Source organism: Balaenoptera ricei (assembly GCF_028023285.1).
Source record: "Balaenoptera ricei isolate mBalRic1 chromosome 2 unlocalized genomic scaffold, mBalRic1.hap2 SUPER_2_unloc_6, whole genome shotgun sequence".
NCBI lineage: Eukaryota > Metazoa > Chordata > Mammalia > Artiodactyla > Balaenopteridae > Balaenoptera > Balaenoptera ricei.
Window position 1 is genome coordinate 305,739 of NW_026777420.1, and position 22,019 is coordinate 327,757.

The following is a 22,019-nucleotide window of genomic DNA, read 5'->3' on the forward strand; positions in this document are numbered from 1 at the left end:
TAAATTTAAAAAAAAAATTGCTTGTTAAGGCCAAATACAGAACTTCAAAGTCTTTTCCACAAATAAAAAAGACTTTAACCATTTGATTGCATAGAATTAATGTAATCGAATTGTTATTTATAAACTAGTGATATTTGTATTGTACCTAATTCATGACTAAAATTATAAATGAAGGTAAAAATGTTAGTTTGTGTCTATTTGTATGTATCTATGTACATATATTTTAGATATGGTATTTTTCTACCTTTGGATGATATTGCTAAAATTAATTTTTAAAATAGCCTTATTTAATTCTCTTAAAGAAAATTGTGAACTTCTATAAATTCTCAGAAATATAACAAAAACTCTCCCAAATGTTTTCAAGTTCACATGATCTAGGATTAATCTCTAGTAAGTAAAAGCTAGACTAAGTTTGGTCGTTTAATGGATACAGACGTGTCATTAGAGTTATCAAAATTCAGTGTAATACTTTGATTCTACCTAGACCAACTAAATGCCAAATATGCTTATCTTATCTCTGTGACAGTTTGTCAGCCAAAAAAATAAGAGTGATGATAGAGTTTTTCTAATGTCTAATGAACTTTTAAATAGGTAAATTACACATGGTTGCTGAGAACAAATAAATCGAATAAAATAAATGAGATAAGAGTTTGTATGTTAACATATTAGCATTGATTGTATTAGTGTATGTCTACGTAGTTTTCCAAATATCTTCAGTAACTTACACCCATAGAGTTTTCCTACATTAAGTTAAATAAGGAATTAAGTCAAAATTCATTGAATTTATAGAATATTTCAAAATAAGATGCTGCAACATTAATTATTAATATAATTTTACTGTTACAGTGAGACTAAAGATATTCAAAACTATTAGTAGACATGTTTTATACCACACTAAGAAATCTTTGAGAAAAGACGTTTCAAGAAATTGTAAAAGACGTTTATAAAATTGCCATTCCACATAATGCGTATATATATTTTAAAAAAGCAGTAATTCCTTACTTTCCCCTTTTCACTAAATATTAAAAATTACTTTTGTTCTCTTCTCTTGTGATTTGACGACCATCTTTAGAGTTGTGTTTGTATTGCTTTTTCTTTTGTGTGTGCACACCTATTGCAGATTTTTGTTTGCAGTTCCCATGAGCTTTTAATATAGCAGTCTATATATAAACAAGATTGTTTGAAGTTGCTGGTCTCTTAATTTCAAATGCATTTCCAATATCCTGCAGTTGTATTCTCCTCTTCTCATGGTTGCTGGTTTTGATATCATATTTGTTAGTATATGATTTCCTTCCTTTACTGTATTTTTGCCTTTACTGGTGAGCTTTCCCATTTGTAATTTTCTATTTCTATTTGTGGCCTTTTCTTTTCTGCCTAAAGAAGTTCTTTTAGCATTTATTTTAAAGCTGGTTTGGTGGTGCTGAATTCTCTTAGCTTTTGCTTGTCTGTAAAGGTTTCGATTTCTCCATCAAATCTGAATGAGAGCTTTGCTTGGTAGAGTATTCTTGGTTGTAGGTTCTTCCCTTTCATCACTTTAAATATATTGTGCCACTCGCTTCTGGCCTGCAGAGTTTCTGCTAAAAATCAGCTGATAACCTTATGGGGTTTCCCTCGTATGTTATTTGTTGCCTTTCTCTTGTTGATTTTAGAATTTTTTTTGTCTTTAATTTTTATCAATTTGATTAATGTGTGTTCTGGCATGTTCCTCCTTAGGTTTATCCTGTATGGGACTCTCTGTGCTTCCTGGACTTAAGTGAGTGTTTCCTTTAACATGTTAGGGAATTTTCAGCTATTATCCCATCAAATATTTTCTCAGGCTCTTTCTCTCTCTTCTCTTTCTGAGACCCCTATAATGTGAATCTTTGTGTGTCTCTTAAACTGTCCTCATTTCTTTTTTTTTTCTTTGTTCTGTTCCATGGCAGTGATTTCCAACAATCTGTCTTCCACCTCACTTATCTGTCTTCTGCCTCACTTATTCTGCTATTGATTCATTCTAGTGTATTTTTTATTTCAGTTATTTTATTGTTCAACTCTGTTTGTTCTTTAAATCTTCTAGCTCTTTGTAAAACATTTCTTGTATCTTCTTGGTCTGTGCCTCCATGCTTTTTCTGAGATCTTGCATCATCTTTACTATCATTATTCTGAATTATTTTTTCAGGCAAATTGCCTATCTCCGCTTCACTTAGTTGTTCTTCTGGGGTTTTATCGTGTTCCCTCATATGGAACATATCTCTCTGATGTCTCACTTAGACTAACTTTCTGTGTTTGTCGTCTTCATTCCTCAGGCTGCAGGATCATAGTCCCTCTTGCTTCTGGTGTCTTCCCCCTAGTGGGTGAGGTTTGTTCAGGGGCTTGTGCAGGCTTCCTGGTGGGAAGGACTGGTACATGCACTGTGGTGGTTGGAGCTGGATATTGCCCATCTGGTGGGCAGGGTTGCATCAAGGGGTGTGTTTAGAGCTAGCTGAGCACTCAGGATGACTTTAGGCAGCCTGTCTGCTGATGGGTGGGGCTGTGTGCCCACGCTGTTTGTTGTTTGACCTGAGGTATCCCAGCACTGAAGAATGCAGGCTGTTGGATGTGGCCAGGTCTCAGTGCCAAAATGACGACCTCTGGGAGTTTATGCTGACAAATATTCCCTGGGGCCTCCATCACCTGTGTCCTCACTCCCACAGTAAGTAAGCTGAGCCCTGCCTCCGCTGGAGATTCTCCAAGACATGCAGGTATGTCTGGCCCAGGCTCCTGTGGAGTCACTGCTTTGCCCTGGGTCCCAGCGCATGTGAAATCTTGTGTGAGCCTTCCAAGAGTGGAGTCTCTGCTTTCCCCAGTCCTGTGCAGCTACAGCACACAGTCTCCATGGACCTTCAAAGTCAAGCTCTCTGGGGGCTCCTCTTCCCAATGCCAGATGCTGTGACTGGGCAACCTGACTTGGGGCTTGGAACTCTCACTCCTGGGGGAATCGCTGAGATATAATTATTTTCCTGTTTGTGGGTCACCCATCCAGTGAATATGGAATTTAATTATATTATGAAAGCCATCCTACCATCTCGTTGTGGTTTCTTCTTTTTCCTTGGATGTAGAAACTATAACAGCTTATTTTAAAATAATGTTCAGCACTCTCCTACTTTGATCCTCTCTCTCTGTTTTAATATCCATTATGCTTGCAGCTCTAGTCAAGACATCACGTGAGGTCTTCTGGAAAAGTGATACCAGGTGCTAAATATAATCCTATTCCGTGTGCCTTGAGCAGGAGTTGGGGAACTGAGAACTCACAGGATGTGTATCCATAGCTGAAATTGACCAGGAACACAGGTGAGTGAAGGATGCTCAGGCTCCATTCCACAGTCTGTGTGCATCTGTATTTCCATGTACATGAAAACCCGTGTAGTTTTATCTGATGACCTGGCTGGGCTCAGTGGTTAAACTCAATGAGGTGAATCTCTACAATGATCAGGAATCTCATGAGTGGCACAGAATGCCGTGTTGCCCTCATTTGAGGTTGTCACCACAAGGGACTTTCTCCAAACCACACCTGCATGTTTGCACAGGACTCTTAACTCCTTCCCTGAAATACCTCCCCTCACAGCAATCTGAGAAGCATTTCTACAATGAATGCTGTGGTGTGTTATTTTCCTGCTGGTATCTTTCTCCCAATAACTCAGGACCTTCAGTGTGATGACAAAACCACACTAGCGAGATGGTCAGGAAGATGGCGGAAGAGTAAGACGTGGAGATCACCTTCCGTCCCACAGATACAGTAGAAATACATCTACACGTGGAACTGCTCCTACAGAACACCCACTGAACGCTGGCAGAAGAGGTCAGACCTCCCAAAAGGCAAGAAAATCTCCACGTACTTGGGTAGGGCAAAAGAAAAAAGAAATAACACAGACAAAAGCATAGGGATGGGACCTGCACCAGTGGGAGGGAGTTGTGAAGGAGGAAAGGTTTCCACACACTAGGAGCCCCTTCACGGGCGGAGACTGCAGGTGGCAGAGGGGGAAGCTTCGGAGCCGTGGAGGAGAGTGCAGCCACAGGGGTGCGGAGGGCACAGCGGAGAGATTCCCGCATGGAGGATCGGTGCCGACCAGCACTCACCAGCCCGAGAGGCTTGTCTGCTCAGCCACCAGGGCGGGCAGGGCTGGGAGCTGAGGCTCGGGCTGCGGTCGGATCGCAGGGAGAGGACTGGGGTTGGCGGCATGAACACAGCCTGAAGGGGGCTAGTGCGCCACAGCTAGCCGGGAGGGAGTCCGGGAAAAAGTCTGAAGCTGCTGAAGAGGCAAGAGACTTTTTCTTGCCTCTTTGTTTCGCAGCACGCAAGGAGAGGGGATTCAGAGCACCGCCTAAACGAGCTCCAGAGACGGGCGCGAGCTGTGGCTATCAGCGCTGACCCCAGAGACGGGCATGAGACGCTAAGGCTGCTGCTGCCGCCACCAAGAAGCCTGTGTGCGAGCACAGGTCACTCTCCACACCGCCCCTCCTGGGAGCCTGTGCAGCCCACCACGGCCAGGGTCCCGTGATCCGGGGACAACTTCCCCGGGAGAATGCACGGCGCGCCTCAGGCTGGAGCAACGTCACGACGCCTCTGACGCCACAGGCTCATCCCGCCTCCTCCGTACCGCTCCCTCCCCCCGCCTGAGTGAGCCAGAGCCCCCGAAGCAGCTGCTCCTTTAACCCCGTCCTGTCTGAGCGAAGAACAGATGCCCTCAGGCAACCTACACGCAGAGGCGGGGCCACATCCAAAGCTGAACCCCGGGAGCTGCGCAAGCAAAGAAGAGAAAGGGAGATTCCTCCCAGCAGCCTCAGAAGCAGCAGATTAAAGCTCCACAAACAACTTGATGTGCCTGCATTTGTTGAATACCTGAATAGACAATGAATCATCCCAAATTCAAGAGGTGGACTTTGGGAGCAGGATATATTAATTTTTTCCCTTTTCCTTTTTTTGTGAGTGTATATGTGTATGCTTCTGGGTGAGATTTTGTCTGTATAGCTTTGCTTTCACCATTAGTCCTAGGGTTAGGTCCATCCGGTTTTTTTTGTTGTTTTTTTTTTTTACTTAAAAAAATTTTTTTTTCCTAATAAATGTTTTCTTAATAATTTTTTCCTTATTTTCTATTTTTAGAAATTAAAAAAAATTTTTAATAAGTTTTTTCATATTTTTTATTTTAAAAAATTTAAAAAAAATTTCTTAATAATTTTTTATTTTTTATTATAAAAAATTAATAAATCTATTTTTAAAAATTAAAACAAATTTTTTCTGAATACATTTATTCTTAATAATTTTTTTTCTTATTTTTTATTATAATAGCTTTATTTTTTTTTTATTTTATCCTCTTTCTTTCTTTCTTTCTATTTTTTTCTCCCTTATATTCTGAGCTGTGTGGATGAAAAGCTCTTGGTGCTCCAGCCAGGCATCAGGGCTGTGCCTCTGAGGTGGGAGAGCCAACTTCAGGACACTGGTCCACAAGAGACCTCCCAGCTCCACGTAATACCAAACGGCGAAAATCTCTCAGAGATCTCCATCTCAACATCAAGACCCACCTTCACTCAACGACCAGCAAGCTACAGTGCTGGACACCCTATGCCAAACAACTAGCAAGACAGGACCACAGCCCCATCCATTAGCAGAGAGGCTGCCTAAAATCATAATAAGACCACAGACACCCCAAAACACACCACCAGACATGGACGTGCCCACCAGAAAGACAAGATCCAACCTCATCCACCAGAACACAGGCACTAGTCCCCTCCACCAGGAAGCCTACACAACCCACTGAACCAATCTTAGCCACTGGGGACAGATACCAAAACCAACGGGAACTACGAACCTGCAGCCTGTGAAAAGGAGACCCCAAACACAGTAAGATAAGCAAAATGAGAAGACAAAAAAACACACAGCAGGTGAAGGAGCAGGGTCAAAACACACCAGACCTAACAAATGAAGAGGAAATAGGCAGTCTACCTGAAAAAGAATTCAGAATAATGATAGTAAAGATGATCCAAAATCTTGGAAATAGAATAGACAAAATGCAAGAAACATTTAACAAGGATGTAGAAGAACTAAAGAGGAACGAAGCAACGATGAAAAATACAATAAATGAAATTAAAAATACTCTAGATGGGATCAATAGCAGAATAACTGAGGCAGAAGAACGGATAAGTGACCTGGAAGATAAAATAGTGGAAATAACTACTGCAGAGCAGAATAAAGAAAAAAGAATGAAAAGAACTGAGGACAGTCTCAGAGACCTCTGGGACAACATTAAACGCACCGACATTTGAATTATAGGGGTCCCAGAAGAAGAAGAGAAAAAGAAAGGGACTGAGAAAATATTTGAAGAGATTATAGTTGAAAACTTCCCTAATATGGGAAAGGAAATAGTTAATCAAGTCCTGGAAGCACAGAGAGTCCCATACAGGATAAATCCAAGGAGAAACACGCCAAGACACATATTAATCAAACTATCAAAAATTAAATATAAAGAAAACATATTAAAAGCAGCAAGGGAAAAACAACCAATAACACACAAGAGAATCCCCATAAGGTTAACAGCTGATCTTTCAGCAGAAACTCTGCAAGCCAGAAGGGAGTGGCAGGATATACTTAAAGTCATGAAGGAGAAAAACCTACAACCAAGGTTACTCTACCCAGCAAGGATCTCTTTCAGATTTGATGGAGAAATTAAAACCTTTACAGACAAGCAAAAGCTGAGAGAGTTCAGCACCACCAAACCAGCTTTACAACAAATGCTAAAGGAACTTCTCTAGGCAAGAAACACAAGAAAAGGAAAACATCTACAATAACAAACACAAAATATTTAAGAAAATGGGAATAGGAACATACATATCAATAATTACCTTAAATGTAAATGGATTAAATGCTCCCACCAAAAGACACAGACTGGCTGAATGGATACAAAAACAAGACCCATATATATGCTGTCTACAAGAGACCCACTTCAGACCTAGAGACACATACAGACTGAAAGTGAGGGGATGGAAAAAGATATTCCATGCAAATGGAAATCAAAAGAAAGCTGGAGCAGCAATTCTCATATCAGACAAAATAGACTTTAAAATAAAGACTATTACAAGAGACAAAGAAGGACACTATATAATGATCAAGGGATCGATCCAAGAGGAAGGTATAACAATTGTAAATATTTATGCACCCAACATAGGAGCACCTCAATACATAAGGCAAATACTAACAGCCATAAAAGGGGAAATCGACAGTAACACAATCATAGTAGGGGACTTTAACACCCCACTTTCACCAATGGACAGATCATCCAAAATGAAAATAAATAAGGAAACACAAGCTTTAAATGATACATTAAACAAGATGGACTTAATTGATATTTATAGGACATTCCACCCAAAAACAACAGAATACACGTTTTTCTCAAGTGCTTATGGAACATTCTCCAGGATAGATCATATCTTGGGTCACAAATCAAGCCTTGGTAAATTTAAGAAAATTGAAATCGTATCAAGTATCTTTTCCGACCACAACGCTATGAGACTAGATATCAATTACAGGAAAAGATCTGTAAAAAATACAAACACATGGAGGCTACACAATACACTACTTAATAACGAAGTGATCACTGAAGAAATCAAAGGGGAAATCAAAAAATACCTAGAAACAAATGACAATGGAGATACAACGACCCAAAGCCTATGGGATGCAGCAAAAGCAGTTCTAAGAGGGAAGTTTATAGCAATACAAGCCTACATCAAGAAACAGGAAACATCTCGAATAAACAACCTAACCTTGCACCTAAAGCAATTAGAGAAAGAAGAGCAAAAAAACCCCAAAGCTAGCAGAAGGAAAGAAATCATAAAGATCAGATCAGAAATAAATGAAAAAGAAATGAAGGAAATGATAGAAAAGATCAATGAAACTAAAAGCTGGTTCTTTGAGAAGATAAACAAAATTGATAAACCATTAGCCAGACTCATCAAGAGAAAAAGGGAGAAGACTCAAATCAATAGAATTAGAAATGAAAAAGGAGAAGTAACCACTGACACTGCAGAAATACAAAGGATCATGAGAGATTACTACAAGCAACTCTATGCCAATAAAATGGACAACTTGGAGGAAATGGACAGATTCTTAGAAATGCACAACCTACCGAGACTGAACCAGGAAGAAATAGAAAATATGAACAGACAAATCACAAGCACTGAAATTGAAACTGTGATTAAAAATCTTCCAACAAACAAAAGCCCAGGACCAGATGGCTTCACTGGCGAATTCTATCAAACATTTAGAGAAGAGCGAACACCTATCCTTCTCAAACTCTTCCAAAATATTGCAGAGGGAGGAACACTCCCCAACTCATTCTACGAGGCCACCATCACCCTGATACCAAAACCAGACAAAGATGTCACAAAGAAAGAAAACTACAGGCCAATATCACCGATGAACATAGATGCAAAAATCCTCAACAAAATACTAACAAACAGAATCCAACAGCACATTAAAAGGATTATACACCATGATCAAGTGGGGTTTATTCCAGGAAAGCAAGGATTCTTCAATATACGCAAATCAATCAGCGTGATACATCATATTAACAAATTGAAAGAGAAAAACCATATGATCATCTCAATAGATGCAGAGAAAGCTTTCGACAAAATTCAATACCCATTTATGATAAAAGCCCTGCAGAAAGTAGGCATAGAGGGAACTTTCCTCAACATAATAAAGGCCATATATGACAAACCCACAGCCAACCTTGTCCTCAATGGTGAAAAACTGAAACCATTTCCACTAAGATCAGGAACAAGACAAGGTTGCCCACTCTCACCACTATTATTCAACATAGTTTTGGAAGTGTTAGCCACAGCAATCAGAGAAGAAAAAGAAATAAAAGGAATCCAAATCGGAAAAGAAGAAGTAAAGCTGTCACTGTTTGCAGATAACATGATACTATATATAGAGAATCCTAAAACTGCCACCAGAAAACTACTAGAGCTAATCAATGAATTTGGTAAAGTAGCAGGATACAAAATTAATGCACAGAAATCTCTTGCATTCCTATATACTAATGATGAAAAATCTGAAAGTGAAATTAAGAAAACACTCCCGTTTACCATTGCAACAAAAAGAATAAAGTATCTAGGAATAAACCTACATAAGGAGACAAAAGACCTGTATGCAGAAAATTATAGGACACTGATGAAAGAAATTAAAGATGATAAAAATAGATGGAGAGATATACCATGTTCTTGGATTGGAAGAATCAACATTGTGAAAATGACTCTACTACCCAAAGCAATCTACAGATTCAATGCAATCCCTATCAAACTACCACAGGCATTTTTCACAGAACTAGAACAAAAAATTTCACAATTTGTATGGAGACACAAAAGACCCCGAATAGCCAAAGCAACCTTGAGAACGAAAAATGGAACTGGAGGAATCAGGCTCCCTGACTTCAGACTATATTACAAAGCCACAGTAATCAAGACAGTTTGGTACTGGCACAAAAACAGAAATATAGATCAATGGAACAGGATAGAAAGCCCAGAGATAAACCCACACACATATGGTCACCTTATCTTTGATAAAGGAGGCAAGCATATACAGTGGAGAAAAGACAGTTTCTTCAATAAGTGGTGCTGGGAAAATTGGACAGGTACATGTAAAAGTATGAAATTAGAACACTCCCTGACACCATACACAAAAATAAACTCAAAATGGATTAAAGATCTAAGTGTAAAGCCAGACACTATCAAACTCTTAGAGGAAAACATAGGCAGAACACTCTATGACATAAATCACAGCAAGATCCTTTTTGACCCAGCTCCTAGAGAAATGGAAATAAAAACACAAATAAACAAATGGGACCTAATGAAACTTAAAAGCTTTTGCACAGCAAAGGAAACCATAAACAAGACCAAAAGACAACCCTCAGAATGGGAGAAAATATTTGCAAATGAAGCAACTGACAAAGGATTAATCTCCAAGATTTACAAGCAGCTCATGCAGCTTAATAACAAAAAAACAAACAACCCAATCCAAAAATGGGCAGAAGACCTAAATAGACATTTCTCCAAAGAAGATATACAGATGGCCAACAGACACATGAAAGAATGCTCAACATCCTTAATCATTAGAGAAATGCAAATCAAAACTACAATGAGGTATCATCTCACACCGGTCAGAATGGCCATCATCAAAAAATCTAGAAACAATAAATGCTGGAGAGGGTGTGGAGAAAAGGGAACACTCTTGCACTGTTGGTAGGAATGTAAATTGATACAGCCACTATGGAGAACAGTATGGAGGTTCCTTAAAAAACTAAAAATAGAACTACCATACGACCCAGCAATCCCACTACTGGGCATATACCCTGAGAAAACCATAATTCAAAAAGAATCATGTACCAAAATGTTCATTGCAGCTCTATTTACAATAGCCAGGACATGGAAGCAACCTAAGTGTCCATCATCGGATGAATGGATAAAGAAGATGTGGCACATATATACAATGGACTATTACGCAGCTATAAAAAGAAATGAAATGGAGGTATTTGTAATGAGGTGGATGGAGTTAGAGTCTGTCATACAGAGTGAAGTAAGTCAGAAAGAGAAAAACAAATACAGTATGCTAACACATATATATGGGATCTAAGGGAAAAAAAAAAAAGGTCATGAAGAACCTAGTGGCAAGATGGGAATAAAGACACAGACCTACTAAAGAATGGACTTGAGGATATGGGGAGGGGGAGGGGTGAGATGTGACAGGGTGAGAGAGTGTCATGGACATATATACACTACCAAATGTAAAATAGACAGCTAGTGGGAAGCAGCCACATAGCACAGGGAGATCAGCTCGGTGCTTTGTGACCACCTAGAGGGGTGGGATAGGGAGGGTGGGAGGGAGGAAGATGCAAGAGGGAAGAGATATGGGAACATATGTATATGTATAACTGATTCACTTTGTTATAAAGCGGAAACTAACACACCATTGTAAAGCAATTATACTTCAATAAAGATGTTAAAAAAAAAACACACACTAGCTTTCCTAGTGAGCCACTGAATGTTATGGGCAGTGAAATTTTCACTCCATAAGAAAGTGTCAAAATGTCTTCCAAAGTGGATATGCCCTTTTGCATTCTCAGCAGCAGTGAGTGATAGTTCCTGTTGCTCCATGTCTTTGTCAGCACTTGATATTGTCAGTATGTTGGATTTTGGCCACTCTAATAGATGAGTAGTATTTCATTGTTGTTTAAAAGTGCACTTTCCTAATGAAAATTATTCTGAACACTTTTTTGTACCCTCTTCAGTGAGGTGTCTGTTCAGATTTTGGCCTATTTTTAAATTAGGTTATCAGTTTTCTTTTCTCCCATATGTGTCCTTTTTATTCATGGGACAAATGTGCAATTTGAAAATATATCCTTTGAGACTGTGTCTTGTCTTTTCACTCACTCAACAGTGCCTTTGGCAGAGCAAAAGTTTTCATTTTGGACGCAGTTAAATATATCATTTCTTTATTTCATGGATTATATATTTGGTGTTTTGTCTAAAATCTCATTTCTACATCCAAGTTCAACCTTGAAGTTCTCCCATGTCCAAAAGTGCAGGCAACACTTTAGGTAGAATGCACACTTCGCATCCATGAAAGTGAATAATAGATTTTCGTTCTACTGAATTCTATTTTTTAATTTTAATTTTATATTGCAGCATAGCTGATTTACAATGTTGTGTTAGTTTCACGTGTACAGCAAAGTGATTCAGTTATACATATACATGAATCTATTCCTTTTCAAATTCGTTTCCTATTTAGGTTATTACAGAATATTGAGCAGAATACCCTTTGCTATACAGTAGGTTCCTCTTTGGTTATATATTTTAAATATAGTAGTGCATAGATGCCAATCCCAAACTCCCAGTCTATCCCTCCCCACACCCCCAACAATCTTCCCTCCTGGTAACCATAAGTTCATTCTGTAAGTCTGTGAGTCTGTTTTCAATCTGCTGAATTCTTACTGGGTATGTTCAGGTGGAGTCTAGAAACCCTTGAAAGAAGGAGAATCTACATAAGTTATTTGTAAGTATTCTGTAAGAGAAATATGTCCCTTCATTCCACGTGTTTTATTTATTCAATCATCGATTAATATCAATCTGGACAATTAAGTCTTTATTTTATATATAACAAGCACTTGGGGGTGGTGAGAACCACATCACAGGAGAGATGATAGGGAAAAAAAGCAGGAAGGACCAGAGAACTCTGACCTCAGTCCCTCCCCACTTATAAGTACAGGGCTCCCTCACTTGCAAATTCCTCTTCAAGATTGAGGGTAAAATCCACTCCTGGGCTGTGGGATCCCATAGCTCTCTCCTCAGGCAGGGCTGAGGTCTCTGGGAAAAGCAGAGCTATGGTCTAGAAGAAGATGAGGCTGTTGGGTCTTCTTCTCTGCCTGGTGACAGGTCCCCAAGGTGAGTGTCTCAGGTGTCAGGCATGGGGGTGTGGGGATGGTTGTGACTGCAGGTGACTGACAGGGACTGATTCTCCTTGTCCCAGGTGTCCACTCCCAGGTGCAGCTGCAACAGCAACAGCGAGGCCCAGGCCTGGTGAAGCCCTCACAGACCCTCACCCTCACCTGTGCTGTCTCTGGATTCTCCATCACAACCAGTAGTTACTACTGGAGCTGGATCTGCCAGCCCCCAGGGAAGGGACTAGAGTGGATAGGGTACATAGGGTATGATGGTAGCACTTACTACAGCCCATCACTCAGGAGCCGCATCTCCATCTCCAGAGACACGTCCAAAAATCAGTTCTCCCCGCAGCTGAGCTCTGTGACCGCCGAAGACACAGCCGTGTATTACTGTGCGAGAGACACAGTGAGGGGAAGTCAGTGTGAGCCTGGACACAAACCTCCCGGCACCAGGGCTCATAACCACCAGGTGTCACTCTGGACCCACCAAGTACAGGGCTGAGCCCAGGAGCAGGTGCAGAGGGGGCTGGGAAGTGTTTGTATTGGATTGGTCGAAAAGTTCATTTGGGTTTTTAAAACCCAATATTTAGAACCCCTGGATGCATTTTCCTGTCCATCAGTCTACTAGAGACCGTCTGCAATATTCTGTTTTTTCTTGTTGTGGCTTATGTTGCTTTCAGAAAATAATATTTTTACTCAGGAATTAAGTATATTTTTTTCTTTTTCTCAAAGAAGCTCCAACAGCACCATTCTTATCAAGGTGAGTCTGAAGTTCTTGAAATTGGTGAATGTCCTGAGAAGGCACAGGCAACTTTAAAACATGTGTGAAGTGTTATTCTTCTTTGTTTTTGCACGGATGTAAGGAAGAGCCACACCTTCCAAGTTTCTGTCAATAGGCACAGAGTCTGAATCCTTCAGCATGTTGTGTAATAGACTCTAATGAAAGAGAGCCCCAATACTGCATATGCAATGATCTTCATTCACGGGTTCCATATTTGTAAATTCACATCCTCAGTAAAATTTTTGTGCAGCCCAAAAGGAACACTGCTGTTGTATTTATGGTCATTCATGGATATTTACACTGTGGTCAGTAGTTGAAGCACCCAATACACACACATTCCCACATGAGGTCAGTCAAGGCTCTGCCATCTTGTTTCAACTCCCATTATGCAAATGAGTCTCTTTTGTGGTCAACTTAGTGCCATATTTTTAATACTTTTATCCTATTAGTTGACAATATCCCTGTTAAAATGGCCCCATGTGTACTCCTGAGGTACAGTGTCCCTAAGCACAAAATGCTGTGAGCTGACTTAAGTAGAAAATATCTACAACAGATAAGCTTCATTCAGGTATGAATTATACTACTGGGGGTGTGAGCTTGATATTAATGTTTCAAATATAAATACTATTAAAAATAAGAATGCACATCTCACTTTTGGTATTTGAAGTAGCCTTGGAACCTTGGCTCAATTTCAAATATAGATGGTAAAATGGAGATTTATGGCCAAGAAGGTGGTGAGGTTGATTGGATGGAAAATAACTATGAGGAGACTTCAAGTTCAGGGGGATTCTGGCTAGACTGTGTCCAGAGAATTATTGTTAAAAGGAGGCCAGGATGATCAGATATCACATGGGAGATAGCAGGTTCACTGAATTGGATCAAATATTGACGGTGAACAGAGTTCAATGGTAAGAGTTCTCACTAATCTGATTTAACAGGTGTCTTGATAAAACTAGACAAAGATGGACACAAAAACCCACGGGTCAAGACCTAGTTGAGAAAAGCACTTCAAAAAGCCTGACTAATGTATGGTCAAGGGGTCCTAGACAAATTCAGGCTCAGAGTTCTTATCTTCACTGCCATAATTCTCTGAAAGTCAAAATTAGAATCCAAAAGAACATGAAATCCTTCTGGTCATTCCTCCTCTTGCTGGCATCTCTCAGCTGTGAGCATCTTCTTGGTGTTAGGAAGGTGGAATTATGGGGTAATGACTATGAAGCGGGTGTCTCATTGTTTCTCCTTCCCTAGGTGTCCTGTCCCAGGTGTTGGTGCAGGCTTTGGGCCCAGGACTATTGAAGACCCTCTCCCTCACCTGCTGTCTCCGGATTCTCCATCAGAAACAGTACTTACTGCAGGGACTGGATCATCAGCCCCAGGGGAAAGGACTGAGTCATCTGAGGTGCTTTGGGTCTGTGCAAAGCACAGTGTGCAACCGACCTCTCCAAAAATTACACTCCATCTCCAGAGACACATCAGAGAACCAGTTCTCCCTGCAGATCAGCTCCGTGATATGTGAGGACACAGCCATGTTTTACTGTGTTACACACAGTGAGGGGAAATCAGTGTGAGTCCAGACACACACCTCCCTGCAAGTGGACAAGGTGGGCTGCAGGGGGCACTCAGGACCTCCCAGACGGTGCTCAATGTCATCAGAGAATGCTGAGGTTCTCCAGGAAAACCAGCGAACAAATTTCAGAACAGGTGCAGAGGAAGATATGGAGGGGTTTTCTCTCAGAAGCTGTGGATTCTCCACTGGATTATTATTATTATTGCCCTCACTGGAAGCCTCATCCATAATGATTCCAGGGAACATTCTTATCTCTGAACTTGAGACTTTTTTATTCATGGAGTTAGGTATGTCTTTGTTTTCCCATCCATCTTAGAACCAGCTGCACAGAAATTCTTCTTCATAGCAACTTGCTTTTAAATTTAGGTTACCATACAAGTTATTAATTGTCTAATAACAAATAAGACAAGTTTATAAGCTTGTACATAAAGTTTACAATTTATAAACATTTAATAGCATGAATGGTTCTTCCGTTGAACTTCAAATCTTCCCTCCACTCTCATAAAACTCTGCAAGTCATCTTATTCTGAAGTGTCCAACCCAGTCCTTTTTCATGAAATAACTTTCTCTTGAGTAGGAGTAATGTTGTATATTTGGAAGTTTATGTCAATATATCACTGGAGTTATTTTGTCCTTCAGATAACATTTGGCAATGTTTGAAGATAGGCTTGTTTGTAACGACTGGGGGAGGTGCTATAGGTACCTAGTAATCTAGTTGGAGAGTCCATTGATACTGCCAGACATCCTACAATGCACAGGACAGCACCAACAGCACATGGGTATCTGGGCACATAGTCAATAATGGTGAGGTACTCTGATTTAAAACTTTATAACTGGTCAAATTGTGTATAAATATTTCCCTGTAGAAGACATATTTGCTGTGCTAAAATTATTCTAACTAAATAGTAAAATGAAAAAAGCAAAAAACCTATGGATTTCTGTGCACTCAGAGACACCATTAAACAATCTTCTACGTGTATACTTGGGATGTGGGCAGAGGGGACCTAAGCATGGAGCTTACAAGAGAATGGGGGAGGGGGGAGGGATTGGGAGAGACCCAGGAATGGGGAGGGAACTCTGCATGGTTTGCATGGATTTTAGAACCTGAAGCCCAGTTCTGTTTGCGTCTGACCTGAGTCCCCAGGAACAAGGCTGTGCCAAGGCTGACTCGACTCTTTTAATACTTACAACTTCCCACCAGTACTCGTATAGATAATTTGAGAATTTTACTTTAGAATCATAGTTTAGCCCATGGTTAACTGAAGTATTTAAAACATAGGAAGAATATATCTGAAGTTTTATTTTTTATGTCTAAAGTACATTTAATAGTAATTTTTCAAACCAAACCAATATATTCAAGATGCATTGTCACAGAAACAACTAGAAGTTCTCCAACAGATTTCCAATCCGTGCACTTTTTTCTGACATGAGACATGACAACCAGGAAAGGTCCTTACTGACATTGAGAATCAAGAAGCCACTGAAACTGGAAAACTTTACTATTGATCAGTGATGTGTTCAGAGAATCATCTGGATCAAAAACAAAAACAAAAAGAGAGAGAGAGAGAGAGAGAAGCAAAACCTTCAATTAAGTATAGTTAGGAGGCCATAAGGGGGAGATTTCATACCCAAGAATGATAGCAGAGTCCAACAGGAAGAAGGAAGATGCATCTATTTTCCTAACAAGAGCTCAGTCAGTGAAAGACTGTCACAACTCTGCCAAAGAAAACCCATGGACACTCAGTATGCTATAGCTCTCAAAACTTCCTTTTGCCTTCAATAAACACATTCTCTTCTACATTATTGCTGGGGATTTGCATGTGGCTCAGCATGGTTGCAGACCCCAAATTGCAATTCTCTGTTTATTCCCAATAAAAGCATTTTAGGTTTAGGTCACCAAAGGTCTTAACCTCCATGGTACTTTATGTTTATTCTCCTGTAACTTACTCAGCAGATCACTGAGATGCACATTTGTGACAGATACATTGTGCAGAAACTACTAGATCTTCACCAATATGCATATCTCCTCCCAATCAGGAACACAGTGCTAAAATTCATGTCCTCTCATCTCTTGCACACTTCTTGTTGGCCACAGTCTCTCTTATAAGCCAGAAACTTCCAGGAATGTCTGTGAAGTGAGGACCGCATCAGAATGGAGGAGGCTGGCTGAGAAATGTTGAGTGTGATAGTTACTCCATAACCACTATTTATGAATGGGGCTGGATCCTCGAACCCTCAGTGATGAGGCTGGAATGGAGAAAATGTACTAATTCTGGTAGCAGCACTTACTACACTCCATCCCTGATGAGTAGCATCTCCATATCTGGAGATACAACCAAGAACCAGTACTCCCTGCATCTGAGCTATGTGACCACCAAGAAAAAGGACTTGTGTTACTGTGCAAGAGACACAGTGAGGGAAATTCGTCCAAGCGCAGACACAAACCTTGCTTCAGCAACACAGAAGGGGCTAGGCTGCAGGGGGTTTTCAGGACCTCCAGAGGATGCTCAAGATGAAACAGCACAAGTTCAACCCCAAGAGCAAATACACAAGGGGTTAAGGAAGAGGCTTCCTGTTGGGCATCAGTGATTTTTTTAAAAAGCTCTCAGCAAAGATGGTGGATTAGGAGGACATGGAGTTTGTGTCTCCACACAACTAGGACACCTGCTGGGCACTGGTGGGGGACCTCGGACACCAAAGGGGATGGGAAGAATCCCCACACAAAGGTTAGGACGTAAGGGGGGGAAGAAGGGGGAAGGAAAAGTAGAGGCAGGGTGGGACTGGAGGTCCTGAGGGGCGGCTGGTGAGAGGAAGGTATTGCATGCTCGGAGAGGCACAGTCACAGCAAGGGGGTCAGCAGAGACCAGAAAAGAACTTCCAGGGATCTGAGGGGAAACCAGTCAGCATCTCCCCTTCCCCCTCGGGTACCAGAGAGCCTGCTGGGATCCCAGGCCTGAAACTCCACCTCCAGGACCCCCTCCAGCGTCACTCGTCCTAAGCCTAAGACCCACCCCACCAGGGCCTCTTCCGGCTTTTTTTTTTTTTTTTTGCTGTTGTGGTTTTTTGTTGCTTTGTTGTTGCTGTTTCATTTTTTTTCAAATATATTTTTTATTTTTCTAATTTTCTTTTATTTCTATTCTTTGTTATTGTTCTGTACATTTTTGTTTGTTGCCAAGAAATATTAATTGGTGTAAGCCCTCCTGGAGGTCCTCATCTCGGCACCAAGACCAAGCTCCACACAACTTCCTGCAAACTCCAGTGCTAGATGCCTAAGGACAAACAACCAGCAAGACAGAAACACAGCCCCATCCATCAAAAAAAATGAGTTGACAAAAAAATATGTAAGAGACGAAGGAGCAAGGTAAAAACCTGTAAGGCCAAATAAATGAACAGGAAACAGGAAACCCACCTGAAGAAAAATTCAGAGTAATGATAGTAAAGATGATCCAAAATCTCAGAAATAGAATGGAGGCACAGATTGAGAAAATACAAGACATGTTTAACAAGGACCTAGAAGAACTAAAGAACAAACAAACAGTGATGAACAATACTGAAATGAAAAATACTCCAGAAGGAATCAACAGCAGAATAACTGAGGCAGAAGAACGAAGTGAGGTGGAAGAAAGAATGGTGGAAATAACTGTCAAGGAGCAGAATAAAGAAAAAAGAATGAAGAGAAATGAGGACAGTCTCAGAGACCTCTGGAACAACATTAAACACACCAATATTTGAAGTATAGAGTTCCCAGAAGAACGAGAGAGAGGAAGGGTCTGAGAAAACATTTGAAAAGATTATACTTGAAAACTTCCCTAACATGGGAAAGGAAATAGCCACCCAAGTCCAGGAAGTGCGGAGAGTCCCATACAGGATAAATGCAAGGAGTAAGATGCTGAGACACATAGTAATCAAACTAACAAAAATTAAATTCAAAGAAAAAATATTAAAATAGCAAGAGAAAAACAACAAATAACATACAAAGGAATCACCATGAGGTTATCAGCAGATTTCTCAGCAGAAACACTTCAGGCCAGAAAGGAGTGGCAGGATATATTTAAATTGATGAAAAGGAAGAACCTACAACCAAGATTATTCTTTCCAGCAAGGATCTCATTCATATTTGACAAGCAAATCAAAAGCTTTACAGACAAGCAAAAACTAAGAGAATTCAGCACCACCAAACCAGCTTTACAACAAATGCTAAAGGAACTTCCCTGGGAGGGATACACGAGAGAAGAAAAACACCCAAAAAACAAACCCAAAACAATTAAGAAAATGGTATTTGGAACATACTTATTGATAATTACCTTGAATGTAAAGGCATTAAATGATCCAACCAAAAGACACAGACTGGTTGAATGGCTACAAAAACAACACCCATATATATGCTGCCTACAAGAGACCCACTTCAGACCTAGGGACAGATACAGACTGAAAGTGAGGGGATGGAAAAGATATTTCATGCAAGTGGAAATCAAAAGAAAGCTGGTGTAGCAATACTCATATCAGATAAAATAGACTTTAAAACGAAGACTGTTACAAGAGACAAGGAAGTACACTACATAATGATCAAGGGATTAATCCAAGAAGAAGATATAACAATTTTAATTATTTATGCACCCAACATAGGAGCACCTCAATACATAAGGCAAATGCTAACAGCCAAAAATGGGGAAATCAACAGTAACACAGTAATAGTGGGGGACTTTAACACCTCACTTACACCAGTGGACAGATCATCCTGACAGAAAATAAATAAGGAAACACAAGCTTTAAATGACACAAGAGAACAAAGAGACTTAATTGATATTTATAGGACATTCCATCCGAAAGTGGCAGAATACACATTCTTCTCCAGTGCACATGGAACATTCTCCAGGATAGATCACACCTTGGGTCGCAAATTAATCCTTGGTAAATTGAAGAAAATTAGAATCGTTTCAGTCATCTTTTCTGACAAAAACACTATGAGATTAGAAATCAGTTACAGGAAAAAAAATACAAACACATAGAGGCTAAACTATATGCTACTAAACAACCAAGAGATCACTGATGAGATCAAAGAGGAAATCAAAAAATTCATAGAAACAAATGACAACAAAAACACGATGACCCAAAACCTATGGGATGCAGCAAAAGCAGTTCTAAGAGGGAAGTTTATAGCAATTCAATCTACCTCAAAAACAAGGAAAATCTCAACTTAAAAATATAACCTTCCACCTAAAGCAACTAGAGAAAGAAGAACAAACAAAACCCAAAGTTAGTAGAAGGTAAGAAATCATAAAAATCAAAGCAGAAATAAATGGAAGAGAAGCAAAGAAAACAATAGCAAAATCCAATGAAACTAAAAGTTGGTTCTTTGAGAAGATTTTTTTTAAAATTGATAAACATTTAGCCAGACTCATCAAGAAAAATTAAAAAGAGAGAGGATTCAAATCAGTAAAATTAGAAATGATAAAAAAGAAATTACAACTGACCTCACAGAAATACAAAGGATCATTATAGATGACTGCAAGCAACTATATGCCAATAAAATGAACAACTTGGAAGAAATTGACAAATTCTTAGAAAAATACAAGCTTCAAAGACAGAACCACGAAGAAATAGAAAACATAAACAGACCAGTCACAAGTAATGAAATTGAAACTGAACTAAATTATATTTGAACAAACAAAAGTCCAGGACCAGATGGCTTCACAGGCGAATTCTATAAAACATTTAGAGAAGAGCTAACACCTATCCTTCTCAAACTCTTCCAAAAAATTGCAGAGAGAGGAACACTGCCAAGCTCATACTATGAGGCTACCATCACCCTGATAACAAAACCAGACAAAGATAATACAAAAAAAGAGAAAATTACACACTAATATCACTGATGAACATACATGCAAAAATCCTCAACAAAATCCTAGCAAACCAAATCCAACAACACATTAAAAGGATTAAACACTATGATCAAGTGGGATTTATCCCAGGAATGCAAGGATTCTTCAATATACAGAAATAAATCTATGTGATACATCATATTAACAAATTAAAGAATAAAAACTTATGATCATCTCAATACATGCAGCAAAAGCTTTGATAAAATTCAACCCCCTTTTATCATAAAAACTCTCCAGAAAGTGGGCATACAGAGAACCTCTCTTGACATAATAAAGGCCATATATGACAAGCCCACAGGAAACATCATTCTCAATGGTAAAAAACTGAAAGCATTTCCACTAAGATCAGGAACAAGACAAGGATATCCACTCTCACCACTATTATTCAACATGGTTTTGGAAGTCCTATCCATGAATATCTGAAAAGAAGAAGAAGAAAAAAAAGCAATCGAAATTGGAAAAGAGAAATAAAACTGTCACTGTTTAGAGATGACATGATACCATATATGGAAAATCCTAAAGATGCCACCAGAAAACTACAAGAGTTCATCAATGAATTTGGTAAAGTTGCAGGATACAAAATTAATGCACAGAAATCTCTGGCATTCCCATACACTAACAATGAAAGATCAGAAAGAGAAATTAAGGAAACAATCCCATTTACCACTGGAACAAAAAGAATAAAATACCTAGGAGTAAACCTACCTAAGCAGACAAAAGAGCTGTGTGCAGAAAATTCTAAAACACTGATGAAAGAAATCAAAGATGACACAAACAAATGGAGAGATATACCATGTTCTTGGATTGGAGGACTCAATATTGTGAAAATGACTACACTACCCAAAGCAATCAACAGATTCAATACAATCCTTATCAAATTACCAAGGACATTTGTCATAGAATGAAAACAAAAATTTTTAAATTTGTATGGAAACACAAAAGACCCCGTATAGCCAAAACAATCTTGAGAAAGAAAAAGGGAGCTGGAGGAATCAGTCTACCTGATTTCAAACTATACTACAAAGCTACAGTAATCAAGATAGTATGGTACTGGCACAAAAAAAGAAATATAGATCAATGGAACAGGATAGAAAACCCAGAGATAAACCCACACACCTATGGACATCTAATCTATGACAAAGAAGACAAGAATATACAATGGAAAAAAGACAGTGTCTTCAATAAGTGGTGCTAGGAAACCTGGACAGCTATATGTAGAAGAATGAAATTAGAACACTACCTAACACCATACACAAAGATAAACTCAAGGGACTTCTCTCGTGGTGCAGTGGTTAAGAATCCACCTGTCAATGTAGGGGACACAGGTTTGAGCCCTGGTT

The 22,019-nt window shown here is 39.6% G+C and overlaps 1 gene segment (V, D, J or C); it reads left to right on the forward strand.

Moving 5' to 3' along the window:
* Window positions 1-12,404: 12,404 nt before the first annotated feature.
* On the forward strand, window positions 12,405-12,951 carry LOC132358172 (immunoglobulin heavy variable 4-30-4-like). The segment is given in 2 exon segments: window positions 12,405-12,450; window positions 12,536-12,951. Coding segments are annotated over 2 exon segments (462 nt in total).
* Window positions 12,952-22,019: the final 9,068 nt, after the last annotated feature.